Source organism: Coenobita brevimanus, chromosome 112 (genome assembly GCF_032717465.1).
Source record: "Coenobita brevimanus isolate Jiangsu-jjx chromosome 112, ASM3271746v2, whole genome shotgun sequence".
NCBI classification, from domain to species: domain Eukaryota; kingdom Metazoa; phylum Arthropoda; class Malacostraca; order Decapoda; family Coenobitidae; genus Coenobita; species Coenobita brevimanus.
Genome location: NC_137065.1, coordinates 4,727,363 through 4,749,862, shown reverse-complemented (window position 1 = coordinate 4,749,862; position 22,500 = coordinate 4,727,363). Strand labels below are relative to the sequence as shown.

The window sequence follows — 22,500 nt, the reverse complement described above, 5'->3', positions numbered from 1 at the left end:
ACAAAAGAATACAAAAAGGAAGAATACTCTGGTGTTTGGAGAGGAATGAGAGATATGAAAGGCAGAACACAAAGCCGGCAGAGAAATGTCACCGAACTTATGCCCACAGCTGAACATGCATCGAATGGTGATGTTACGCCTCTCTTCACAGATCTGGCGTTCTTGTGCCTCTCTCTACGGGTTTGGTATTCTTATGCCCCTCTCTCCACAGGTTTGGAGTTCTTATGCCTCTCTCTCCACAGGTTTGGTGTTCTTATGCCGCCCTCGCTACAAGTCTGGTGTTCTCATGCCTCTCTCTCCACAGGTTCCGAGCCTCAGATAGACAACCTACAGGAGCTGGCGGTCTACGTGCTATCTGAAAATGCGTGCTTGTTGATTCTCTCCGTCTACGAGTCCACCAACCCCCAATCCATCATCTGTACCCTTGACACCTATAAGAGCTCTTGTCGGGTAAGGCACAGTGCTCCTTGAATCATGTCGTGTTCCTTGAGTCTTGGTTTACTCCTTGATCTTTCTTACGGCTCTTGATTTTTTGTACGGTTTATTGATTCTTTGCAGTGCTCCTTGTAGTGCTCCTTGATTCTTGTAGTGTTTCTTAATTCTTTCAGTGCTCCTCGATTCTTGGCCTTGATTCCTGTAGTACTCTTTAATTCTTCTTCTAGTGGTCCTTGGTTCTTGCAGTAATGAGGGGTTAAATAAACGTGGGGTGGTTGAGGTAAATTGCTTACATACTGGCATTCAGAGAGACTGATATTTCTTGCCTTAAATATCCGTACCATGCAACCAGGTTACAGGCCCCTACACTCCTGGTGAGGCAGTGAAGGAGTGAGTTATACATATGAAATCAGAAAACAGCATTTACTTAATTTTTGCTATCATTAGTCGACTATGTTTGTCTTGTGAGTGCCTCTGCCAGTGGAGGGGTTAATGAAGGTTGTATCTTCCTTTTACTTGTTGGAAAAAGATATTCTAATCTCAATAAAAACCTATATCAAAGGACAGCATTAAACAGAACTTACATCTCAGGCCTCAAAGAGGAAGAGAGTGGGTAGCGATGACTTAAGAAAAAAATGAAAAATGACAAACGGAAAATCCCATAAAACTTGTCATATGATCAAGTGAACAGAATTACAGCACTGTTATAGTAGGACTCGCCTAAGTTTGCGGCTGTGGTGTGGCCCGCACCTGTGACAATGGTGCCACGTTTCCCCAGCTTGTGATGTGAAACGGAAGCTATTTATGTACAAGGCAACACAAATACGATAAATTCAGATGAATAAAACTTACACTTGTGTATTTTGATGGATGAATCAACAGTAATCTTATTATGCATAAAATATTTATACAGTAACACAGAAACATGGCATACATATTGTACAGTGTTGCTAAAAGAAATTGTAGTCACTTTTAATGTTTTTTAGCGTAGTTTTAGGGTGGGTAATAATATTACAGTTATGGATATAAGATAATGAGCCTGAAAAAAGAAGAAATATGCCAATATCCAAAGTAAAAGAAATAATTCATATAATTCTTGTGAATGGCGACACTGACACACCCAGTCTGGCCTAAGGTAAAGTACGTACCCCTCCGTAGACCCAAGCATAGCTTGTACAGGTGTTGCTAGGGAAAAATGCTCACATTTACTGGCTTTTACCGTAATTTTAAGGAGGAGGAATAATCACATTTATAATCATAAGCTAATATGTAGGACAAAATAGTAGGCATATGCCAATACTGAAGTAAAAAAAAAAACATTATTTCACTCACGAGCGGCAACACTTCCACACCCAGTCGGTGGCCTTGACCTCAGGGGTGGTGTGGAAATGATGTCAAATTTACAATATATACAATATTATGTAAAAGAAAAATCCAAAATGTCTCTTGCAATAAAAGAGAGAGAGAGAGAGAGAGAGAGAGAGAGAGAGAGGCAGGCATGAGAGGGGCAAGGTTGAATGCATTGTCGACATGACGGGGTGGTGGTGGTGGAGGCATTGTCAGGCTGAGGGAGAGATGGAGGAAGGGGAAAGAGAATGAATGAATGAAAATCAATCATGGTACTACAATAACGGGTCATCTGTCGCTGTATACAAAAAATGATAAATATCACTAAATATAACAAAACCAAATTAACAAATGAAAGCACAATTATAAACAACTTATAAAAGAATCAAAAGTACTCAGGGTGGCTCACATCTCCCGCCAGGAGAGAGAGAGAGAGAGAGAGAGAGAGAGATAACGGTATAGAAAACGTGGCAACACTGTACACAGGTGCGGGCCACACCACAGCCGCAAACTTAGGCGAGTCCTACTATAGTAAATATTTACTGATAATTTGATTCATAAAAATACCATTTGGATAATTTACTGGTGAACAAATATGTCACGAAACTTTTATTTTACATAGTATCAGTAACTTGAAGAGGAAGCCAGTGCCACTGCAAGGGTTGGAAGGCGTACTGAACTTCTCCGAACGTTTGAATAGGCTGCAGTTTTGCCGTATTATATATTATAGTTTAGGTAGACTTGGCCCTCAGACGATCAACAGAACTGAAGTGTGGCCCTTGGGAAGGATTGAGTTAGACACCGCTGGTACTCTAGTGGTTAGAACACCCCAGTCGAGCGACGGCCTTGACCAATCCAGCAGAGGCAATTGGAAGTTTTTCAATCACGTTATGCCATAAGGGGAAATAGGCGGGTCATTTACCTATAAGTGCACTGAACCTCAGCCTAGCCTCGGACCTCTACGCTTCCAAGGGGTTATCGTTGGCGTGCCTGTATAGATTCTTTATATATATATATATATATATATATATATATATGCAAGGAAGAAGGAACCAAAGGCCTTATGATCAAACAGGTTAACAAGTGACGGCCTTCTGATCGTACATCCATCATTAAAACTACTATGCCACTAAAAGCACTTAATATTATGAAACGCATACTAATTCTTATATGTTCCGCCCTGTGATGGTAGCGCAGATACTAACATTAGTGCATATTATTGTTCGAAAAATACTTTAAAATGTGCAATAATGATCTTACATAGTCTGGGGTATCAGTGTAGTAGATCTGCTTGTGTCTGTGGGTTTCGTTCATTTTCATAACTATTGGACTTGTGTCATGATGCTATTTTTTTTTTCTTTTTTTTGAGGGTGTACAATTGCGTGACAGTGTGGGTTTAGGTGGGGAACTAATCCAGGTGAACGAATCTGACTGAGATGAGCCAATCTAATTCAGGTGAACTAATCTAACTCAAGTGATCTAATTTATGAACGGTGAACTAATCCAGCCAGATGAACTAATATAAGCCAGGGAACATAACCTAAGTCAGGTAAAATGATCTAAGCCATGTGAACTAATGTAACTCAGGTGAACTGATGCAAGCCAGGCAAGCTAATCTAAGTCAGGTGAACCAAAATTAGCCAGGTGAACTAATCTAAGCCAGGTGAATTAATCCAAGCCAGATAAATTAATCTAAGCCAGGTGAACTGAACCAAGCCAGGTAAACTAATCTAACTCAGGTGAACTAATCTAAGGCAGGTGAACTAAGCCCTATGATCTAACAGGGTGACAGCGGTGGCCCTTTGGTGAGACAGCTGTGTGATGGACGGTGGGTACAGGTGGGCATCGTCAGCTTCGGCAGTACGGGTCCCTCCTTCTACACCAAGGTATCGACGTATATTGACTGGATCACCGAGAAAGTGGGAGAGAACACTTGTTAATACTGATGTCCTGTTGTGCTGGATTTTTAACTTTCTCTGTATAAGGCTAGTATTCTAAATTTTACACTTAAATGGTAACACTCACACACAATCATTCTGAATTCCACACTTACAATAAATGCTAACTTTCTCACACAAGTATTCTAGCATTACGTCTGTTCTTTTGTACTACATTTCTAACTTTTCTGTCACACTTGCATTCTAAATCTCACACCCATATGCCAGTTCTCTCACACTAGCATTCTAACTATACCAGGCTATCCATGTTTATCGACTGGATCACAGAGAGAGTGGGAAACAGACTTGCTAATACTGCTGTTCTGTTGTGCTAGATTTATAAGTTCTGTATCACACTAGCACTCTGCATTTTACATTTAAATGCTGACTCTCACACTAGCATTGTAACTGACAGTGGGAATCGACTCTTGCTAATACCGTGCCCGATTCTCTACCACACTAGATATTTAAATTCCTTTTTCACACTGACCATCTAGCTCTATCATACTACAATTCTGACTCTTCACCAGTTATTATCAGCTGGATCACCAGAGCGGGAAGAGACATTTGTCAACAGGGCAGCTCTATTCTACCGAGTCAAATAACTCTATCTCTAAATATTACTACACTATTTTTACTCTAACTTGGCCCAGATTTTCGTCCTTTTGCAGCTTATTTCACATAGCTCAAGGGCAGAAAAAGACAATACTGCAACTCTACATCCTTTTCACAGCGCTCCTTAACTAGCACCATAATTCTAATGTTAATCTACTGTTAAAACTCAGCATTCAAGGTGGAGGGATGTCAATTTTAGTTTAAGTTAGAGTAAAATCGGTATAGTTACAAACTGCCATGCTAGGATCCTGGAGAAGAAGACCTTTATAACCCTTGCCATATACAACAGATTCTTTATAATGAGCTGGTCTCAGGTAACGCAGCTACCCTGTTAGACTATGTGATCCTTATAACAGGGGGTGTTAAGGTGCAAGTTAATCCTCGACCATACGAATATAAAGGATTAACTTGGACATCTTACTGTCGTTTTTCCACATCAACTAATGAAGCTTTGACATTTTTACATCTGCACACATTTATCTATCCATTTGTTTATATTTGCAATTTGTCAGTTTCCGGTGCGTTGCTTAAAACTGTGAAGAAGGCTATACATGTATATTACTGCAGCTGAATGCTTTTTTCTGTGATACCCATTTTATGCTTATACATCTGTAAATAAAAATGTTTTATCTAAGACCTTGAATTTTATTGTTTCTTTTTTTCATTTATTTATTTTTTGTCAACTATGACCTTGTAGAAGACCTTAGCGTGTAGACCATTAAGACGAGGGCACAGTGTCAGTTGGAGGGGATTCACTTGACACCACATTTATCAAAACTGGTCTCCAATGACCAGATGAATGGACGAACAGAAAACTCTCATTCTGGCTCAGCTGCCCAAGGCCCTCGACTTCGTGTTCAGCAACTTGTTATACTTACAACTATACTCTTACCCAACAAGTATATTGCTCTCTCCTTGTTGACATCTCTTGTTTTCCTTTCTCAAGCCAGTAATGAGGGTATGTCATTATTTTAAGATTTCCAGAGAGCTCCATTATTTAAATACCTGTACCTGTTTGAACACATTAATTTAATTTTCGGTAACTGAGCGTTATTAGTTAAGTTTAAGTTAATATTTGTCATCTGTCGTCACAAGAAAGGATCCCAATGTTGCAAACTATTATATGCCATTGTTTTTTGAGCACTCTCTAAGGCAGCAATATCCATTCTTTAGTACGGGGACCATAATTGCACTGCATAGACTGAGTGTGGCCTTCTTAAGTAATATAACGTTGTACAGTATCTACGAAATTTCTAATAATAACACTCTTGAAATGAAACTTGTAGAATCTAAAATGCTTTAGCTTGTTTAACTACTAACAGAAATTTGAAGTAACTGTTACTCATTCTTCCCAAGATCTTCTTCAGCATCTGATCTACTGTATCAATCTGTGCATTATTTAATTTGTAATTGGCTTTGGTTTCAGAGAGGGAGCCTTCATGTGGTAGAACTGATATAACCGAGCTGCTCCACTGCACGGTTATACAAACGTTCCTCATCTCCCCCCTTTCTTCCCCAAAGGAGGAAGATAGCCTGCAGGAAAGGGGGTCTTCTGTCTGCAGCCCATATTCAGCTGAGCCTGAAGTTGCAACTGCTAACTACTACTGCTACTACTACTACTATAGGACTGATCACTTTTATTGCTTTACATCTTAAAACTTAATTTCCTTTGCCATTTTCCTCTGACGACCTGAATATCATGTCCAGGTCACCGAAGACTTGCAATTCTGCACTCGGATTCCTTTTGTTATACCAACAGTTTGTTAACCTACACTAATAGTTATTGCTAACTTTACATATTTAAAAACTAACAACAAAAGATCAGTAACTGAACCATAAAGCACTCTTTAAAGCTGATTCCCAATCCCATCTTATTCCATTTATGCGACCTGTTCTTTGGCGGTTTATTCTGCACGTAACACCTCCATATCCTCTTGTATATTACTGATGAAAAGAATGTCAATATCAAAACCATAAAAACAGCATACAAAAGAATGCTAAAGTGCAATGTGCAAAATAAATCGCTTAGGACGAGGTGTCACGAATCTTAAGATGCCACTTAAAATACGAATTGATGCCTATTGACTGCACGAGGCCCATTAGAGTAGATAATCAGTCATTTAGCTGAGTCCCAGTTGCCTATTCAGCTTGGACAAGACTAGCAAGAGACGAAATTACAACCAAGTCATCAATTATACCACTAAGTGAAGAGGGACGAAAGAAAAACAAACTACGTCGAAAAGTCTGACCGGCCCAGATTCTAACTCTGGCTTTTTCATTTAGCAGGTGGATATGCTAACCAATGCATCCTCATCATAATACAATCATATAATTCTGTGTACAGCGTTAACCCATTAAATCCACTTATCTGTTTTCTTCTATATTTTTCCTTGCCCAAGACAGCTTTTTCCATCTTGGGAGAGATTTTTTTGAACTGCAAAGGGGTAAACACAGTCTTCATGAGCAATTTTTCCAATACAGACTTTACCTGAACTGAATGAAATGGCATGGAAATAGCAAGAATTAAATAGAAATACGCCGTTGTAGAGAACGGGTTAATATGCTTCACTTCGTGCTTCGTTTGTCTTATTCAGCGCATAGAGACGGCACAAAAGTTCTTATTATGTTTGTATTTGGAGAGTGATGTATAATTTTTCTGTTATTTTTACCACTACTAGACTATGTAATCAGCTTAGAAGAGACATTTTGCAGTGAATAATTCAGTGAATATATGGCTATACTCTTTTTACACTAACTTGGCCTAAAATTGCCACCTCTCCGTCATGAATGTCGAGTTCTAGGAATACATTGGCACAAGACTATGATGCATGTCACGAAGAACTGCTATGGAGAGGATGTAAATCTGCAGCATCCTATTTTCTTCCATCGAGTTACGTGAAATAAGCTGCAAAAGGACGAAAACTGAGCCAAGTTAGAGTAAAATGAATAAAAGAACGAGAACCTGAGTCATGTTAGAGTGAAAAAAGAATATAGTCATTGAACAGAGCAAAAGATTGAATAAAAGAAAAAGTGAATCGGATTGCATGAGTTCAAGGTGAAGCAGGTCCTCGAAACAGTGACGCTCCGAAGCACAGGCCAGAAAACTAAGACTTCATGTTTCATTAGGCAGAGCTCGGTGTTCTTCCCATGTTAGGGTTCGTACACACACACACACACACACACACACACATTTCTTTCTCACTAACAGCAGACGATTTTATTCAGCTGAGACAGAGCCCTTCCTGACTAAGGATAAACAGGCGATTCAGCTGCTCAGTGGGGTTTGCACATGTGGGTGTTTGCCGCCAGGAGTCCAGGGTCCTTCAGTTCTAGTCTGACGAAGTGGCGAGATGGGGCACTCAGTCTCCATGCAGAAAAGTTAAGAAAGCAAGGAAAATAAGAAAAGGGAAAAGCAAAAAGAAAGAAATGGAAAATAAAAAGTAGAAAGACAATGGAAAGAAAGAAGGAATGCAACACTGGAAGGTTGAACGAACTTTACCGTTAGGCAGCGCTCATCACTACACCTGCTCGTCAAAACACATTCCAATTATACGCTCTCAGAACAGTTTATTTGCATCCAATTTGCGTGGTTGGATTGACAGGCAAATCTGGATTGACAGTTAAAATTTGGATTGACAGTTAAATTTGGATTGACAGTTAAATTTGGATTGACAGTTAAATTTGGATTGACAGTTATTTTTTGACTGACAGTTAAAATTTAGATTGAGAGTTAAAATTTAGACTGACGGTTAAAATCTAGATTGACAGGTAAAATTTAGATTGACAGTTAAAATTTGGATTGAGTTAAAATTTAGACTGACGGCTAAAATTTAGCTTGGCAGTTAAAATTTAGCTTGACAGTTAAAATTTAGACTGACGGCTAAAATTTAGCTTGGCAGTTAAAATTTAGCTTGACAGGTAAAATTTGGATTTAATTAAAATTTTGTTTGAGTTAAAATTTAGCTCACCAGTTAATATTTGTATTGTCAGTTAACATTTGGAACGTCGGTTACAATTTGGATAGGAAAAAATTGGACTGACAGTTAAACCAAATATGGATTACAACTGTTTTTTTTTTTTTAGAAGCCCAACCTCACAAGATGTCAGTAATTTTACCACAAGTGGGTTGTACTTATCAGCATGAAAAGAATATTAATCGAATGAAACACAAACAGAAAGAATGAGGAAAAAACAGAACTGAGCATACCAAAAAGTGAGAATGGGCTTTGGAAAATTTTACTAGTATTATGTGTGTACGAGCTATTGGTCGAGCATCAACTACAATGGGCGACTTTTCCTTATTTAATTTTATTTTCTTTATTTTTTTGCTATTTTCTTTATTATTACTGCTGGGACAAGTATTAAGTCAAACACGTACCATCTCAGTATGTGCTGAATACTTCTCTGAAAAGTGGAATCGTCGAAGACACCTGAAACAAGGTTAGACTTGCTATGTTTCACCATCTGCAATAATCTTCGAGAATGCTGGGAGAAGTATATGCCAGATGGGTGGTGTATTGGATAAGGTTGGATCTTATTATTATTATCATTATTATTATTATTATTATTATTATTCGTTATAGTAGTAGTAGTAGTAGTGAAGGGAAGCAATATAAAATTTCCCTACATGGTTCATTAAGAAACCATGTCAAATTGCACCTGGCGGCCACATCTAACAACCATATTGAGTTTGGATATGTAGCCCAGGATAGTTTAGGTTTCTATAATACTCTTCCTCACCAATGTATTTTCCACACTGCACATTAAAATTTTTTTGTATGTACTAATTGAAGTATGAATATACTGTATTAAGGAGACAGAGATACTACACAAATATATTAGAGAGATACAGATACCATACAAGATAATTTCAGATGTATTAAAATGATATACGTACCAAACCAGAGAATTTCAAATGTAATAACCATAGAATTTCAAATGAAGTAACCATAGAATTTCAAATGTAATATGTAATCCCAGTAGCTAACTTTGAAGTACTGCAAAATCAACACCAACGTTTATAGTGATCATAGTGTTCTTTTTAAAATCCATCGAACCCAGGTGGACTCTGGCGGCGTGTGTGTTTTTAGTATACTGTATATTTCTCTTACATGTCTTAAAACTGTGTCAGATCCTAAAGAGATGTGGCTATGCTAATCAATAATAAGGAACTGTGTTAAAATTCTGGCTTTTTGGATGGATCAGTAAATGAGTTGGAATTTCGTGTAGTTACATCGAGGCCCCAGAATTGTAAAGGATGTTAAAACCTAATGTGCAATTGCAAAGTTATCATCATCATCAATATCATCATCATCTCCATCATTGTCATTGCCATCTCAGTCATCATTATCATCTGCGTCATCATCATCATCATTGCTATCATCTTCCTAACTTTCCTTACCTAGAGATGGAGTCAGATCCTGTACAATAATCAATAAAATATCTGGTTGGAATCTACCTTAATTAGTTCGGAGTCCTAGAAATATAAAAGTCACTGATATAAATATACGCCCTCTCTCTCTCTCTCTCTCTCTCTCTCTCTCTCTCTCTCTCTCTGACAGTCGCAGTATTAAGGGAATGAAGACTGAAAATATTTTAGTGTGTATATATATTAGGCTGGAAATTCGCTTTATTGGTGCATAGTCTTAATAATATAAACAAATCACTTACAGAAAACAAATATTTCTCTCTCTCTCTCTCTCTCTCTCTCTCTCTCTCTCTCTCTCTCTCTCTCTAAAAAATTAAAACCCACGTTGGATCCTTTCCTGTATAACTTTAATGTAACTTTATTCTTGCTAAATACAAAGCCTTAGCATTAAGGTCAGAATACTAATATAATGAAATTTTATGCGAAAATAATATGCTATACTCTTTTCACCTAAACTTGCCCCAGATTTTCGTCCGTTTGCAGCTTATTTCGTGCAGCTAGCAGGAAGAGACAATGGTATGGCTCTACATTCTTTCCACAGCACTTCTTCGTGACTAGCACCCTATTCTAGTGTTAATCCATTGCAATAACGAAGCATTCAAAATGGAGAGATGGCAATATTAGGCCAAGTTAGAGTGAAATGAGAATAGTATGATGCAAGGTTAGAATTTTTAATGTGAATTATTTTGCAAGTGTGATGCAGAGTTAGAAATAAGGTGTTACAGAAATAAAATACTTGAGTGATAAAGAATTTCAGTGTTAGTGTGACAAACCTTGAATACGAGTGTGGCAGTAGAAATGCTAGTGTGACTGTTAAATGCAAGTATGATAGGGTTGGAATGCAAGTGTGACAGAATGTTAGTGTGTCAGAGTTGGAATGCAGGTGTGGCAGAATGTTAGTGTGTCAGAGTTGGAATGCAAGTGTGACAGAATGTTAGTGTGTCAGAGTTGGAATGCAAGTGTGACAGATTAAATGCTAGTGTATGAGTTGGAATGTTAGTGTGACAATGCTTTTGTAACTTGCAGTGCTAGTGTGAGAGTTAGAAGGCTGCTATGACAATTAAAATGGAAGTGTGTCAGTTAAAATGCTAGTGTGACTGATAAAATACTAGTGTGGCAGAGTAAGAATGCTAGTGTGACAATTGAAATACTGGTGTGAGAGATAGAATGCTAGTGTGACAGAATATGTAAGTATAACAATCAGGATTCTAGTGTGACAGAATGCTTGTGTGAGAGAATGCTAGTGTGGCAGAACGCTAGTGTGGCAGAACGCTAGTGTGACAGAACACTAGTGTGGCAGAGCGCTAGTGTGACAGAATACAAATGAGGCGTAGCGTTACAAATCAACTGTGATGGAGTATTACAAATGTAATCCAACAGAACCACGGTATTAGTTGTATCTATTCCCATTTGCTTCGTGATCTAGTGAATGGAAGCTGATGGAGAGTTAGAAATGTTATATAGTATAATCCAGTTAGAATCTTTAAGTGCGAGAGTTAGAACCGCTAGTATGATAGTATGAAAGAATTCAAGTGCAAGAGTTAGAATGCTCATATGACAACCATTTAGCTAGTGTGGCAGAAGTCTAGATGTGGCATAGTGTTGAAAATCAAGTATGATAGTTACAAATATAGTATGAGAAACGAAGGAGTTAGGATCCAGATGTGATAAACAGTTAGATTTTTAGTGTGACAGAAGTCTAGGTGTGACGGTGTTAGAAATCAAGTGTGATAGAAGTCTACTCGCAGTATGAGAAACCAGCGCAAGAGTGGGGATGCCAGTATATTAAGCTGAAAATCGAGTATGACAGAAGTGCATGTGGGGAACAAAGTTTGAAATTTAGTGTGAACGAAGTGTAGGTTTGACAATGTTCCGTTACAAATCTAGAGTGAGGGTTATAAATCCAGTAAAAAACATCAAACATGAGTTAGGATGCTAATGCGATGTACGGCTAGAAGTCCAGTATGACATGTGTTGGGATAGAACAGAGTTCGAAATATAGTGTGATAGAAATGTAGGTGAGGCATAGTGTACAAACTAAGTATGCTAGTTACGAATCCAGTGTGAGAAACGAAGCGCAAGAGTGAGAGTTAGTGACAGTCAGAGGTGGCACAGTGTCAGAAATCAAGTGTGACAGTTGTAAATCTAGTATGACACAGCTCAGCAAATTTCACTTCCCACTCTTTCTGTGATCCAGTCAATGAAGGTGGATACCCTGGTGTAGAAGGATGTACTGCCACAGAATATGTTGCCGAAGCTGACGATGCCCACCTGTACCCACCGTCCATCACACAGTTGTACCACTAGAGGACTCCCACTGTCACCCTGTTGGATTAGATGGACTGATAGTTAGATGGAGCTGTATGTTGTGAATCCCCCTTACCATGCAAGTTGTACTCCACACAGAGGCGAGTATGGCCCCTGTACAATGTCAGCAGTTTAGTTAACGTGGTTTTAAGTTTCCTAGCTTAGATTAGTTAACATTCTTGGTAGATTACCTCCCTCAACCCACATATGTCTTTAATATTCTCAGTATCATCAGGCAATTGGGTTCAAATTAAGAAAAATCTCTATTTCCATTGAGGCCAGTGAAGACAGAAAGTAGATCATTTGAAGATTTTTTTTTTTCTATCAGATATTAAGTCAGAGGAGGGAGGCGATCGAGGGATAGCACAGGAATCGTCTGAAGTGGAGTAAGAGGAGAAATTCTGGGCAGAGTTCTGTCCTATGAGCCCGAGGACTTATTTCTTTGTCTTCTCTCTTAATGGTCTTTTTTTTTTTTTTTTTTTTCCTTCGATGATGCACCCTCTCTTCCCTTACACATATCCTACTTGCCTTACCTTCATACACACTTCCCTTGCCTCACTGTGAAACACTCTTTTTTATTTTATCTTGTTTTTGCTGCTTTCAGATCATTTTATTAGTATTATAATGGGTTTTTCGAACAGGAAGACTAAGTAGAGCCGTCATTAACTTGACCACCGTCTGGGAACCCTCCTAGGCTTTGATCGTCTGGAGGTGGTACTTGTTGCTGTTGTTGCTTAACTTCGGTCTGTCTGGCCAGCAGACCCACCTACCATAGGTAACCAACTGCTTCTGCGGGGATATCCTACAAGTGCAATGCATACACAGTGTAAGGATCCGGTGCCCCCGTGCGATACACAGTTCCTCACCAGGGTAGGAGCAAGGTCTTTCTCCCGGCGAGGTGTAGGGAAATGTGAGGAGGTTTGGTCCCTAGATGATACCACAGTTGCTGCACCCTGGGTGTACAGTGCCACCACTTGTAGGCTCTGCTTAAGCGCCTCTGGAAGTAGTAAAAGTAATATATACCAGAACGTTTTACAAAACTGTCTGTTTATCAATCATCTTATCCGTTATTGCTCCATTAGGAGAATGGGGGTCCTAGGCTACGCTACAGAATCCAGACACACAGTACAAGGTAAGAGTTTCCATCGCTTTTCCCTGAGTGGCAGTATGTGACCAATGCTCCTCAATTATCCCTTGGATAAAAATCCTTTTAACTATAAGAATCTAAGAACACTGGTCGAGTTCATTCGTGACCCCATCTTTCAACCTCAAGAATCAAGCAGCACTGGGCAGGTCCATTGGTAACCTCATGTTTTAATTACCGGTACTTGAATCAGGGGGCACTGAGCGAATCCATTTGTGATCTCCCCTTTTAACGTCAAGGAACACTGTTCGAGTTCATTTGTGACCCCATCTTATAAGACTCAAGGAGCACTGGCCAAGTTGAATTCTGATGTCTTCTTTTAACTCCTTTGTGGCCAGAGCTCCTGTGTGAGGTTGTGCTGGAAGGGCACTGGGCGTACTGCCCTCCGGCTGTTGGTTCATAGCTGAGAAGCTCAGAGGTTCCTACCCCGGGGTTCCCCCCCTTTTCTTAGCTTTGAAAATGTCTGCTTCCGTCCTAAGCTGGGCACAAATGGGGTAACTACAAGAAGCACTGGGCAAGTCCATTCGTGATCTCACCCGACAAGCACTTCTGAAGAAGTCAACAGCGCAGATGAGGGAAGGTGGGTTGTTGACCTCGTATTCGGCGAGTATTATCAAGCATGTGTTCTCCGATACCACGTTGACTGTCAGCTCCTGCAGAGTATTTGGCTCCGGTTCCGTACCTGTGGAGGAACACAGACAATTACTTAGTTACTTCTATGACCTTTGTGTTTTCCATGCCTCAATACAGGGTGGTCTGTAAATAATGACCCAATAGAAGCACACCAATCAGTACCTTGTATGTTGTAAGGACTGCTCAGTCTCCTTATGATGGACATAGTACTCTCCTTGTGCAGGAAGGTGACCATCCCCTTTCTTTTGTACTGTACCTAAGCTGACTGTTTTACATAACCAAGAAGCCTCTGTGCTTATCTCTGTTTCAGTGCTTCTCTCTGCTTCAGAGCACTGTTTGGAGAGCTTGAGGTCACTGCTTATTAGTACACCTAAATGTTTCTCCAAATCATTATGGCTGATTACACTCCCTGACAAAGACTAGTTGGTTATTGGATTTTCATGATCACACTGCACCTTCTTGTACTTGCTCAGGTTGAGCAGCACTCTCCACCGAGGTGGAGTGGGGGGGAGCGGGGGAGAGAGAGAGAGAGAGGGGGGGGCACACCAAGCCACTATCCACTATCCTTTCCATGGATAATTACCATCACTTTCACTGTATCATCATTCCCCTGATACGGCAAACGCTGGACGCTCACCTGTGACCCCCCATCCGGTCACCACGGCCAGGTCACAGAAGGGCGTGTCAGGTGCCAGGCCAAGACACACGGGTTGCACTGTGGAGTCGAATACCAAGTTCTCCTTTAGTTGCAATAGAGCGATGTCGTTGCCCTGATGGTGGTGGAGAGAGTATTACAAGATATGCATTCTCTGTCTCTGTTTCTGTCTGTCTGTCTGTCTGTCTGTCTGTCTGTCTGTCTCTGTCTGTCTGTCTGTCTCTGTCTCTCTCTCTCTAATATATATATATATATATATATATATATATATATATATATAAATATATATATATATATATATATATATATATATATATATATATATATATATATATATATATATATCCATATATCCAATCATCCATTTTCCCATCGTTTATTTACTTTTCTGTCTGCCTATCTCTGCGTATCTTATCTATCTATCTACCTATATATCTATCTCTAGTCCACCTAAGTTCCAACAGAAATATCGTCACCTTACTGATAGCAGAGAATGCCAAAGGTGCTAGATTTATGCCCACATGCGGATTAGTTAAAGCCTTCACTTAACCCTTTCCCTTCTATGTGCGTCTCCACAGCTGAATAAAGTCGTCCGTGCGTAGCAAGAACAAAACTTTAAAAATGAAGTTATTGGAATGCAAAGATTATTAAAGGCCTCATTCATCGTAAGTGCATAATTTCTCTAAAGTGATTAAAATCGTCTCGAGTTAGGAAAAAACGCAAAACACGTGATGGGATTGAAAGTGTGTAACAGTGCACTCACCATAACGAGATTAACGTAGCCCTCGTGCACAATCCATCTCTCAACCTCGGCAGTTCGCAGTTCGGACACTAAGATGGAACCGTAGCCAACTGTTATATTTACTGGCTGTCTGTATAATAAAATGAAAGAAAAGGAATAAGATGTAAGACGTTTATTCTCTCTCTCTCCCTCTCTCTCTCTCTCTCTCTCTCTCTTTCTAGATACAAATATATATATATATATATATATATATATACGCAAGGAAGAAGGAACCAAAGGTTAGTTTGCGCCTCCATATCTGTACTATTCTGTCTATGGAGCATCACTCAAAAACAGTATAAGATATCAACAAACTTCAAAATCAAAAGTGAAGGGCTCTCTGGGGTGTGCCTGAAGGGAAAAAAAAAATCAGGAACCATTATAGTTTGTCTTCTAGCAACGTTGAAACTGAAAAGTGTCAGTCCCTTGTTGATGAATAGGAGGGCGCGGTAGCACAGTGGTAGCGCGCTGGACTCGTAATCGGGGGATTGCGAGTTCGAGCCTCGCCCGGGCTGCCGTGCTGGGAGTGGTAGCTCGCTTCTGTAACCCTAGCGGGGCTATATAGTCCAATACAGGGCTTAGCTCGGGGGAACTCCATTTCTTCATTTTTTGTTGATGAATATTGGCTATCAACGCTCCTATTACATTGATTAGTCAGATTTTCGTCCTTTTGCATCTTATTTCCTGTAATTCAGTGGCAGGAAACGACATCACTACGGCTCTTCATCTTTTCCACAGCACTTCTTCGTGACAAGCACCGAATTCAAGTGTTAATCAATTTTATAAAATTCAACCTGCGGGATGGAGAGATGTTAACCTTGACCAAGTCAAAGTAAAGTGAAATTAGTATAGCATCATATTCTAGTGTTAATCTATTGTTACAGCTCAGTAGTGATGGTGAAGAGGTGGTAATTTAGACTAACTTAGAGTGAATGGAATGTACCATCATATTCTACTGATTATTGTTAACACTTAACATTGAAGATGGAGAGATGGAAATTTTAAACTAAGTTAAAGTAAAAAAGAGTGTTGCGTCATATTTTAATGTTAATCTCTTGTTATAGCTCAGCGTTGAAGATGGACAGACGGCAAATGTAGTTCAGCTTAGAGTAAATTCAGTAAGGCACCATATTTTAGCACTGACCTGTTGTTAAAGTATAGCATTCAGTTAGGAGAAATAGAATATTTAGCACAATTTAGAGTGCAAAGAATATACTGAAACGCATGACATTCGCGAAAAGCTCCAAATGTTAGTGTTAGTCTATTGTTACAGCTCAGTAATGATGCTAGAGTTATGGCCGTTTTTGACCAAGTGAGAATGAAATTAGCATTGCATCATATTCTAGGGTTAATCTATTGTTACAACTCAGCATTGGAGAAGGAGAGATGGTAATTATAGACCAATGTTATTTAACAAGTATCAGAACACTCTAGTCTTAATCTATTGCTAAAACTCGCCATCCAATGAGAGAGAACAATTTTATGCTGACTTAAAGTGAAAAAAGTGTAGCATAATATTGCAGCTCAGCAGTGAAAATGGAGAGACTGTATTTTTAGGCCAAGTTAGAGTGATAATAGTATACCACAACGCATCCTAGTGTCCTTAATTCATTGGAGGTAAAAAAAAAAAAAAAATCAGTCACAAAGGTGAGATGGCAATTTTAAGCCAAGTTAGACTAAGAATATCATATAAAAAGCATAATATTTACCCTAATTCCGTGCAGATGCAGTGAGCGGCAGTCAAAACCCAATTAGGCTTGATGATGGACCCTCCACAATATACAGAACCATTAACAAAGGCGACGACGACTGATACTTGGTAGGGATACTCGTTGGGGGAGGCGTCGCTACCGTTGATGATTCTAGGGCTCTGCTGGGGAGAGAGAGAGGTGGCCGGGTGAGAATGAAAGAAAGAGAACGACAGACAGAGACAGAGAATAAGAGAACTGAAGGGAAGCGATAAGAAAACAGAAAGAAAGGAAAAAAAAAAGACACTCGGACAAAGACAGGATGGAAGAGGAGAAGTAGTACCTGTCGGCAAAAATTCATACACTGAGTAAAACTGCGTAAAAGACATTAGAAGTCAAATAGGTAATCTTATTTTGATTTAGTTGTGAAGTGCTTCCTATAGTTCTCTCGCCTGAACATGGCCCAGATTTTCATTCTTTTGCAGCTTATTGCAGTGGCAAGAAAAGACATTAATAAGGCTCTACATCATTTCCACAGCACTTTTCATGACTAGAACAATATTCAAGTGTTAATCTATTGTTACAACTCAGCATTCAAGATGGAGACAGGGCAAATTTAGAGCCAAGTTAAAATGAAAAGAGTACAACATTATATTCTAGTGTTAATCTGTTGGTACAACTCAGCATCAGGATGGAGATATGGTAGATCTAGGCCAAATTATAGTATAACTAGAGGGGTACTCAGTGGAGCGCAACTCTCCGACAAGGGCAACGTAATTTTCAAACCACTATTCATAACAAATTAGGTTTTCTCAACACTGATTAGGGTTTCACAAAACATTTTTTCCGGTTCCAGAATCTGTAATACCATCCGGATCTGTCCCAAATGTTAACAGATTGTTCCCTGGGACATGGGCTATCTACACACCAAATTTGGTCCAAATCTCTCATTTTGTTTTTGAGTAATCCTGCTAACAGACAAACAAATTCCAAACAAACAGGAGTGAAAACATACTCTCCTTATCGAAAAGAAAGAGTATAGCTGTACACGTGAAATTGGAAATATTAACAGCTAATCAATCCTCTCTCTCTCTCTCTCTCTCTCTCTCTCTCTCTCTCTCTCTCTCTCTCTCTCTCTCTCTCTCTCTCTCTCAATCAATCAATCAGTCAGTCAATCAATGTCTATCTATCTATCTGTCTGTCTGTCTGTCCCTCTATCTATCTACCATGTCTTTCTATCAATCTATCTTAGTTCACTGTACCTGAGCTCTGAAGTCGTCCACCATCACAGGCGCCCAACCGCAGTCAGCTGTTGGCGCAAAATCAGGTTAATTCTTTCAGCCCGATGATATACAGGGTTGTTCATATGTAGCACTGCATAATTCCTATTTTACTTCAACTTGGCCCAAAATTACCATCGCTCAATCTTCATTGTTAAGTTGTAATAATAGATTAACACTAGAATATTAGGCTAGTCACGAAAAAGTGCTATTAAAAGGCTGTAGAGCCCAAACACTGCCTTTTTCTCAACTGAAGTACATGAAGTAAGCTGCAAATGGACGGATATCTGGACCAAGCTGAGGTAAAAATGACATAGTAACTAAACTGGCGGTATCTTATGTGTTGTGGGGACGCTTCAGTCTGCTGGTGTGGGCGTGGGTGTGGCAGAAGGGGTAGGAAATGGATAAATGATGCAGAATAGTCACTAATAACGCTGACTAGGCCGTCCACGCAACGCACGAGAAATCACCCAGCGGAGTGGAAGAGGAGCGCTATATGTGGACAGCTTTGTATTTTGTATTTTATTCATGCGGACACCAGACGATTTTATTCAGTTTAGGAGAGACCTCAGCACGGATGGGTTAACGGAAAGATGTATACAAGTTGGTCCATATACAACGTTCCTCTTCCACCCCGCCAGGCGATTTTTCTGTGTTGCAGGGGCGGCCCAGTTGGAGTTAGCAGTGTCTACCCTGCATCATTTATACGTTTCCTGCTCTCACTGCTATACGCCGGCCCACACCAGCAGATTGAGCCATACCCGAAACACGTAAGATACCACCAGGTGAGGTTAAAGAGAAGTGGCATTTTCGGACAGCCTTGTATCAGAATTAAATATGTCATGCGCCGAGAACAAACACACGGATTTGCCGCCATGGTGCTTCCTCAGGCCATGTCAATAGGATTCTCACCTTAACCTTATTTAACCTAACTAAAGCAAACCTAATCTAACAACCTAATCTAACATAACACACCCGAACCTTGCATAACCAAATTTGACATAACCTAGTCTGACATAGCTTGACTTAACTCTTTCACTCCGGTAACACGTTTTCTGTTCTATTTTCTCTTCCATCAAATGATTATATCGAACTTCAAGGAGGACTTCTAGTAGCGAAATTATTAATACTGTACAGCGCTGTATTTGACCGTTCGACTACTAAAAAAACTCTTGGAAGCTGAATAAATGTGTCTGAATAGCGCCCAAATGAATAATGCGTCATCGGACTGAAGGGTAAAACTAACCAAATCTAAGTCTACATTAAGCTCACAAGGAAACGTCCCTGAACATTAGATGACGATACGCCATTCTCAAGATTCATAAAATAGTTAGTTGGTGGTAAAATAATGAAGTTGGTAAGATTACTGTTTTTGTTTTTGTCTTTTCTTGGAAGAAACCGTTTGCGGGCACCTGGCCTTTGGTTCCTTCTTCCTTGCTTTAAAAAAAAAAAAATCAGGAGATTAAATAGAGATTATATTTGGAACACCTTCAATTCAATGTCATATTTTCTAGTTCAGTCGTGGTATTATAGAAGTGGAGGGAGTTAGTTACAGCCTTCATTAACCCCTTCCGTACTAAAGAGTCTCCCTAACTTAAATTATATCGTTTGGAGGTAGCAGGAACTGATTACGAAAGACGTTCTCGTAGCAAAGAACCTAAACTTGTAACATCAGGCCTCTCCCATAACAAGCAGAATCGTCAGGCTGCGGCAGAATGTAAATAAAAAAATTAATGTTGTCGTCATCATCAGGGATTTAAGTTCTCTTGCCTCGGCCTAACCTAGCCTAACCTAAGCGTTCAACAAGTCTTTTTATCTCACCACAGAAGGGTCTCCCAGATGAGCATGAAGTGGTGGTGGTGGTGGTGGTGGTGGTGGTGCCTGGGGGAGCTGAATCGTAGAGGAGCCAGGTTAGGTTTGGCTAGGAAAAATTAGGTTTGGTTAGGCTGAGTCAGGTAAGAATAGATTAGCATTAGGTAAGAATACGTCAGGTTAGGTATGAATATTTAAGGTTAAGTAAAAGGTTAGGCTGGGTTAGGTTCTGTTGGATTAAGTGATGGACAGGTGGCAGAGCTGACGACTGCTGATTGTAAAAACGCGAGGTAGATCTCAAGCTGTGGAAAGAGTTTAAGGACATTGTATTAAAATATTGAAAAACGATCACCCGCGAGACGCACCATAATGTCATAAAGCACCTCTGCGACTACCAATACACCAATAGTTATTCAGTATTGACGGTGAGTATTAGTTCTGAAGTGGTGACATGTGAAGGAATACGAAGGCATATGATGCGCGTAAGAGGACTGTTGGGCCTTCAGGGAACATTTTGTCCAGTCTGTGTCTAAAGTTGAATGATAGAAATAGAAATGTGGCTGCATACTCATCATAGAACACACACACACACACACACACACACACACACACACACATCAAACGGTTCTCATACTACTATACTGCACTATATTTTACGAGACAGTCGAGATTGGATGCACATGATCAGCATATGATCGGTATACCAGTAGGATGACGGTTTCTGCCTTTTGATCCGTAAATATGCCGTGAACTATACTCATTTTACTCTACAGTAGCTTGGCCAAATCTGCTAGCTCTCCATCTTGAATGCTGAGTTGTAGCCATAATATTGCACAAGAAAATGGCTCTAGTCATGAACAAGCGCTATGGGAAGAAACAGGATAATACTAGTCTTATTATGACACCGAGCTTTTTTTTTTTCTTTTTTTTTATGCGAGGAAGAAGGAACCAAAGGCCAAGAGCCCGCAGTAACAGTTCCCTCCAAGAGAAAAACAAAATACAATAGAGAGCCAAATTCAAGATCCGATCATTTTGAGATGCCTGGACAGACTGCGTTTGAAAGACATGAAATGAGCTCCAAAAGTACGAAAATCTGGGTGAAGTTTAGGTGAAAAGACTGTAGCAGCAATGAATGTAAATGTTATACAAATGACATCTAAAAATATATATTAATGTGTAGGGATAACAGTGCTGCAAAAGCCATCGGAACAAGGTGGGGACAGTAAAACGACATATAGCCTAAGCACATCCCTGGGCCAAGAAAAGGTGAAAAGAATATAATACCACTACACCAGATCTACAGGTAATATCCCTAGCATATAACAACGGAGATGGGGAGAGTTGTATGTAGCAGCTGAAATTTGAGCGGTAATTTGATCGGTTCTCAGGTTGTTTTACAGTGGATGGGTTATTAAACATCGGATTCGGGTATCTAAACCTTTGTTCAGAGTCACACTTAGCAGTCAAACGTAAAAAACAAAGCGTAAGCAAAAAGTGTGAAAATTAATAATAAAAACATAATAATAAAACATAAACCAGAACACACCCCTTAATGTGATGAAAGCAACAGAAGCAAAAACACACACTATTAAACATTAAGAAAAAACACACACACACAAACACACCACAAAATCAAATCATAAAAATGCACACAACAATAAATTATCAAAGCAAGGAAAACAAATACCAGAGATAATAATTATTAAAAACCCCAAACACAAAGTAACACACCACAAAAATACATTAAACATACACACACACACACACACACACACACACACACACTTCCAATTTCAGTCTTGTGCACCCTTCTAACCCTACTAATACGATAACGTCTTTAATATATAGTTTTTCTACTTTCAGACGGGTTTCTGCAGCTTCGAGAAGACCTGATACTAGTGATGGAGTTATGAAAATCCACTCTTCCTCCACCAGATTTCCTAATTTTTCACCACATCCCCATCAGTTCTCCACCAGTTCACCCATTCTTCACCATTTCTCCACTAATTCTCTTCTAATTCTCGCCCAATTCTCCGCTTATTCTCCATGAATTCTCCAATAATATTCCACTAATACTACATGAACTCACTGCTTCTCCATCAGGTCTCCACCAATTATTCACGAACTGTCATTCTCCACTAATTTTCCACGAATTTCCCAGCATTGTTCTACCATTTCTCCACTGAATCTCCACCTTAACTCCACCAGTTCCCCACCAATTCTCCACAAACTCTCCATCAGTTCTCCGCCAAGTCTCCTAATTGTCCACCAGTTCTCCACTGATTCTTTATTAATCTCTTCAGAACGACGATTTCTTTTATATTTTCTGCCTCCGGACGATTTTCTTTATCTCGTAGTGACAACAGGAGAAACAGTCTACTATAGCCTGGTTTCTCCTCTGACTGATCATAGACATATCTCTCACCTCCCTCTCAGTC

General features: G+C 39.6%; 2 protein-coding genes across 2 annotated transcripts in view; one reads left to right on the top strand and one right to left on the bottom strand.

Annotated features, from left to right (window-relative positions):
- LOC145418054 (chymotrypsin-like elastase family member 2A) overlaps positions 1–3,722 on the top strand; it is a 6,109-nt gene extending 2,387 nt beyond the window's left edge. Inside the window, exons 3-4 of the mRNA XM_080286587.1 lie at positions 305–450; positions 3,567–3,722. Of these exons, the coding sequence (XP_080142713.1) occupies positions 305–450; positions 3,567–3,722 (302 nt within the window). The remainder of the gene's footprint in view (positions 1–304; positions 451–3,566) is intronic.
- An 8,200-nt stretch (positions 3,723–11,922) lies between these two features.
- The window catches only part of LOC145418052 (chymotrypsin-2-like), a 28,196-nt gene continuing 17,618 nt past the window's right edge, over positions 11,923–22,500 (bottom strand). Inside the window, exons 2-6 of the mRNA XM_080286586.1 lie at positions 15,265–15,373; positions 14,484–14,616; positions 13,761–13,895; positions 12,936–13,066; positions 11,923–12,087 (exon numbers count right to left, since the gene is read on the bottom strand). Coding sequence (XP_080142712.1) covers positions 11,923–12,087; positions 12,936–13,066; positions 13,761–13,895; positions 14,484–14,616; positions 15,265–15,373 — 673 coding nt within the window. The remainder of the gene's footprint in view (positions 12,088–12,935; positions 13,067–13,760; positions 13,896–14,483; positions 14,617–15,264; positions 15,374–22,500) is intronic.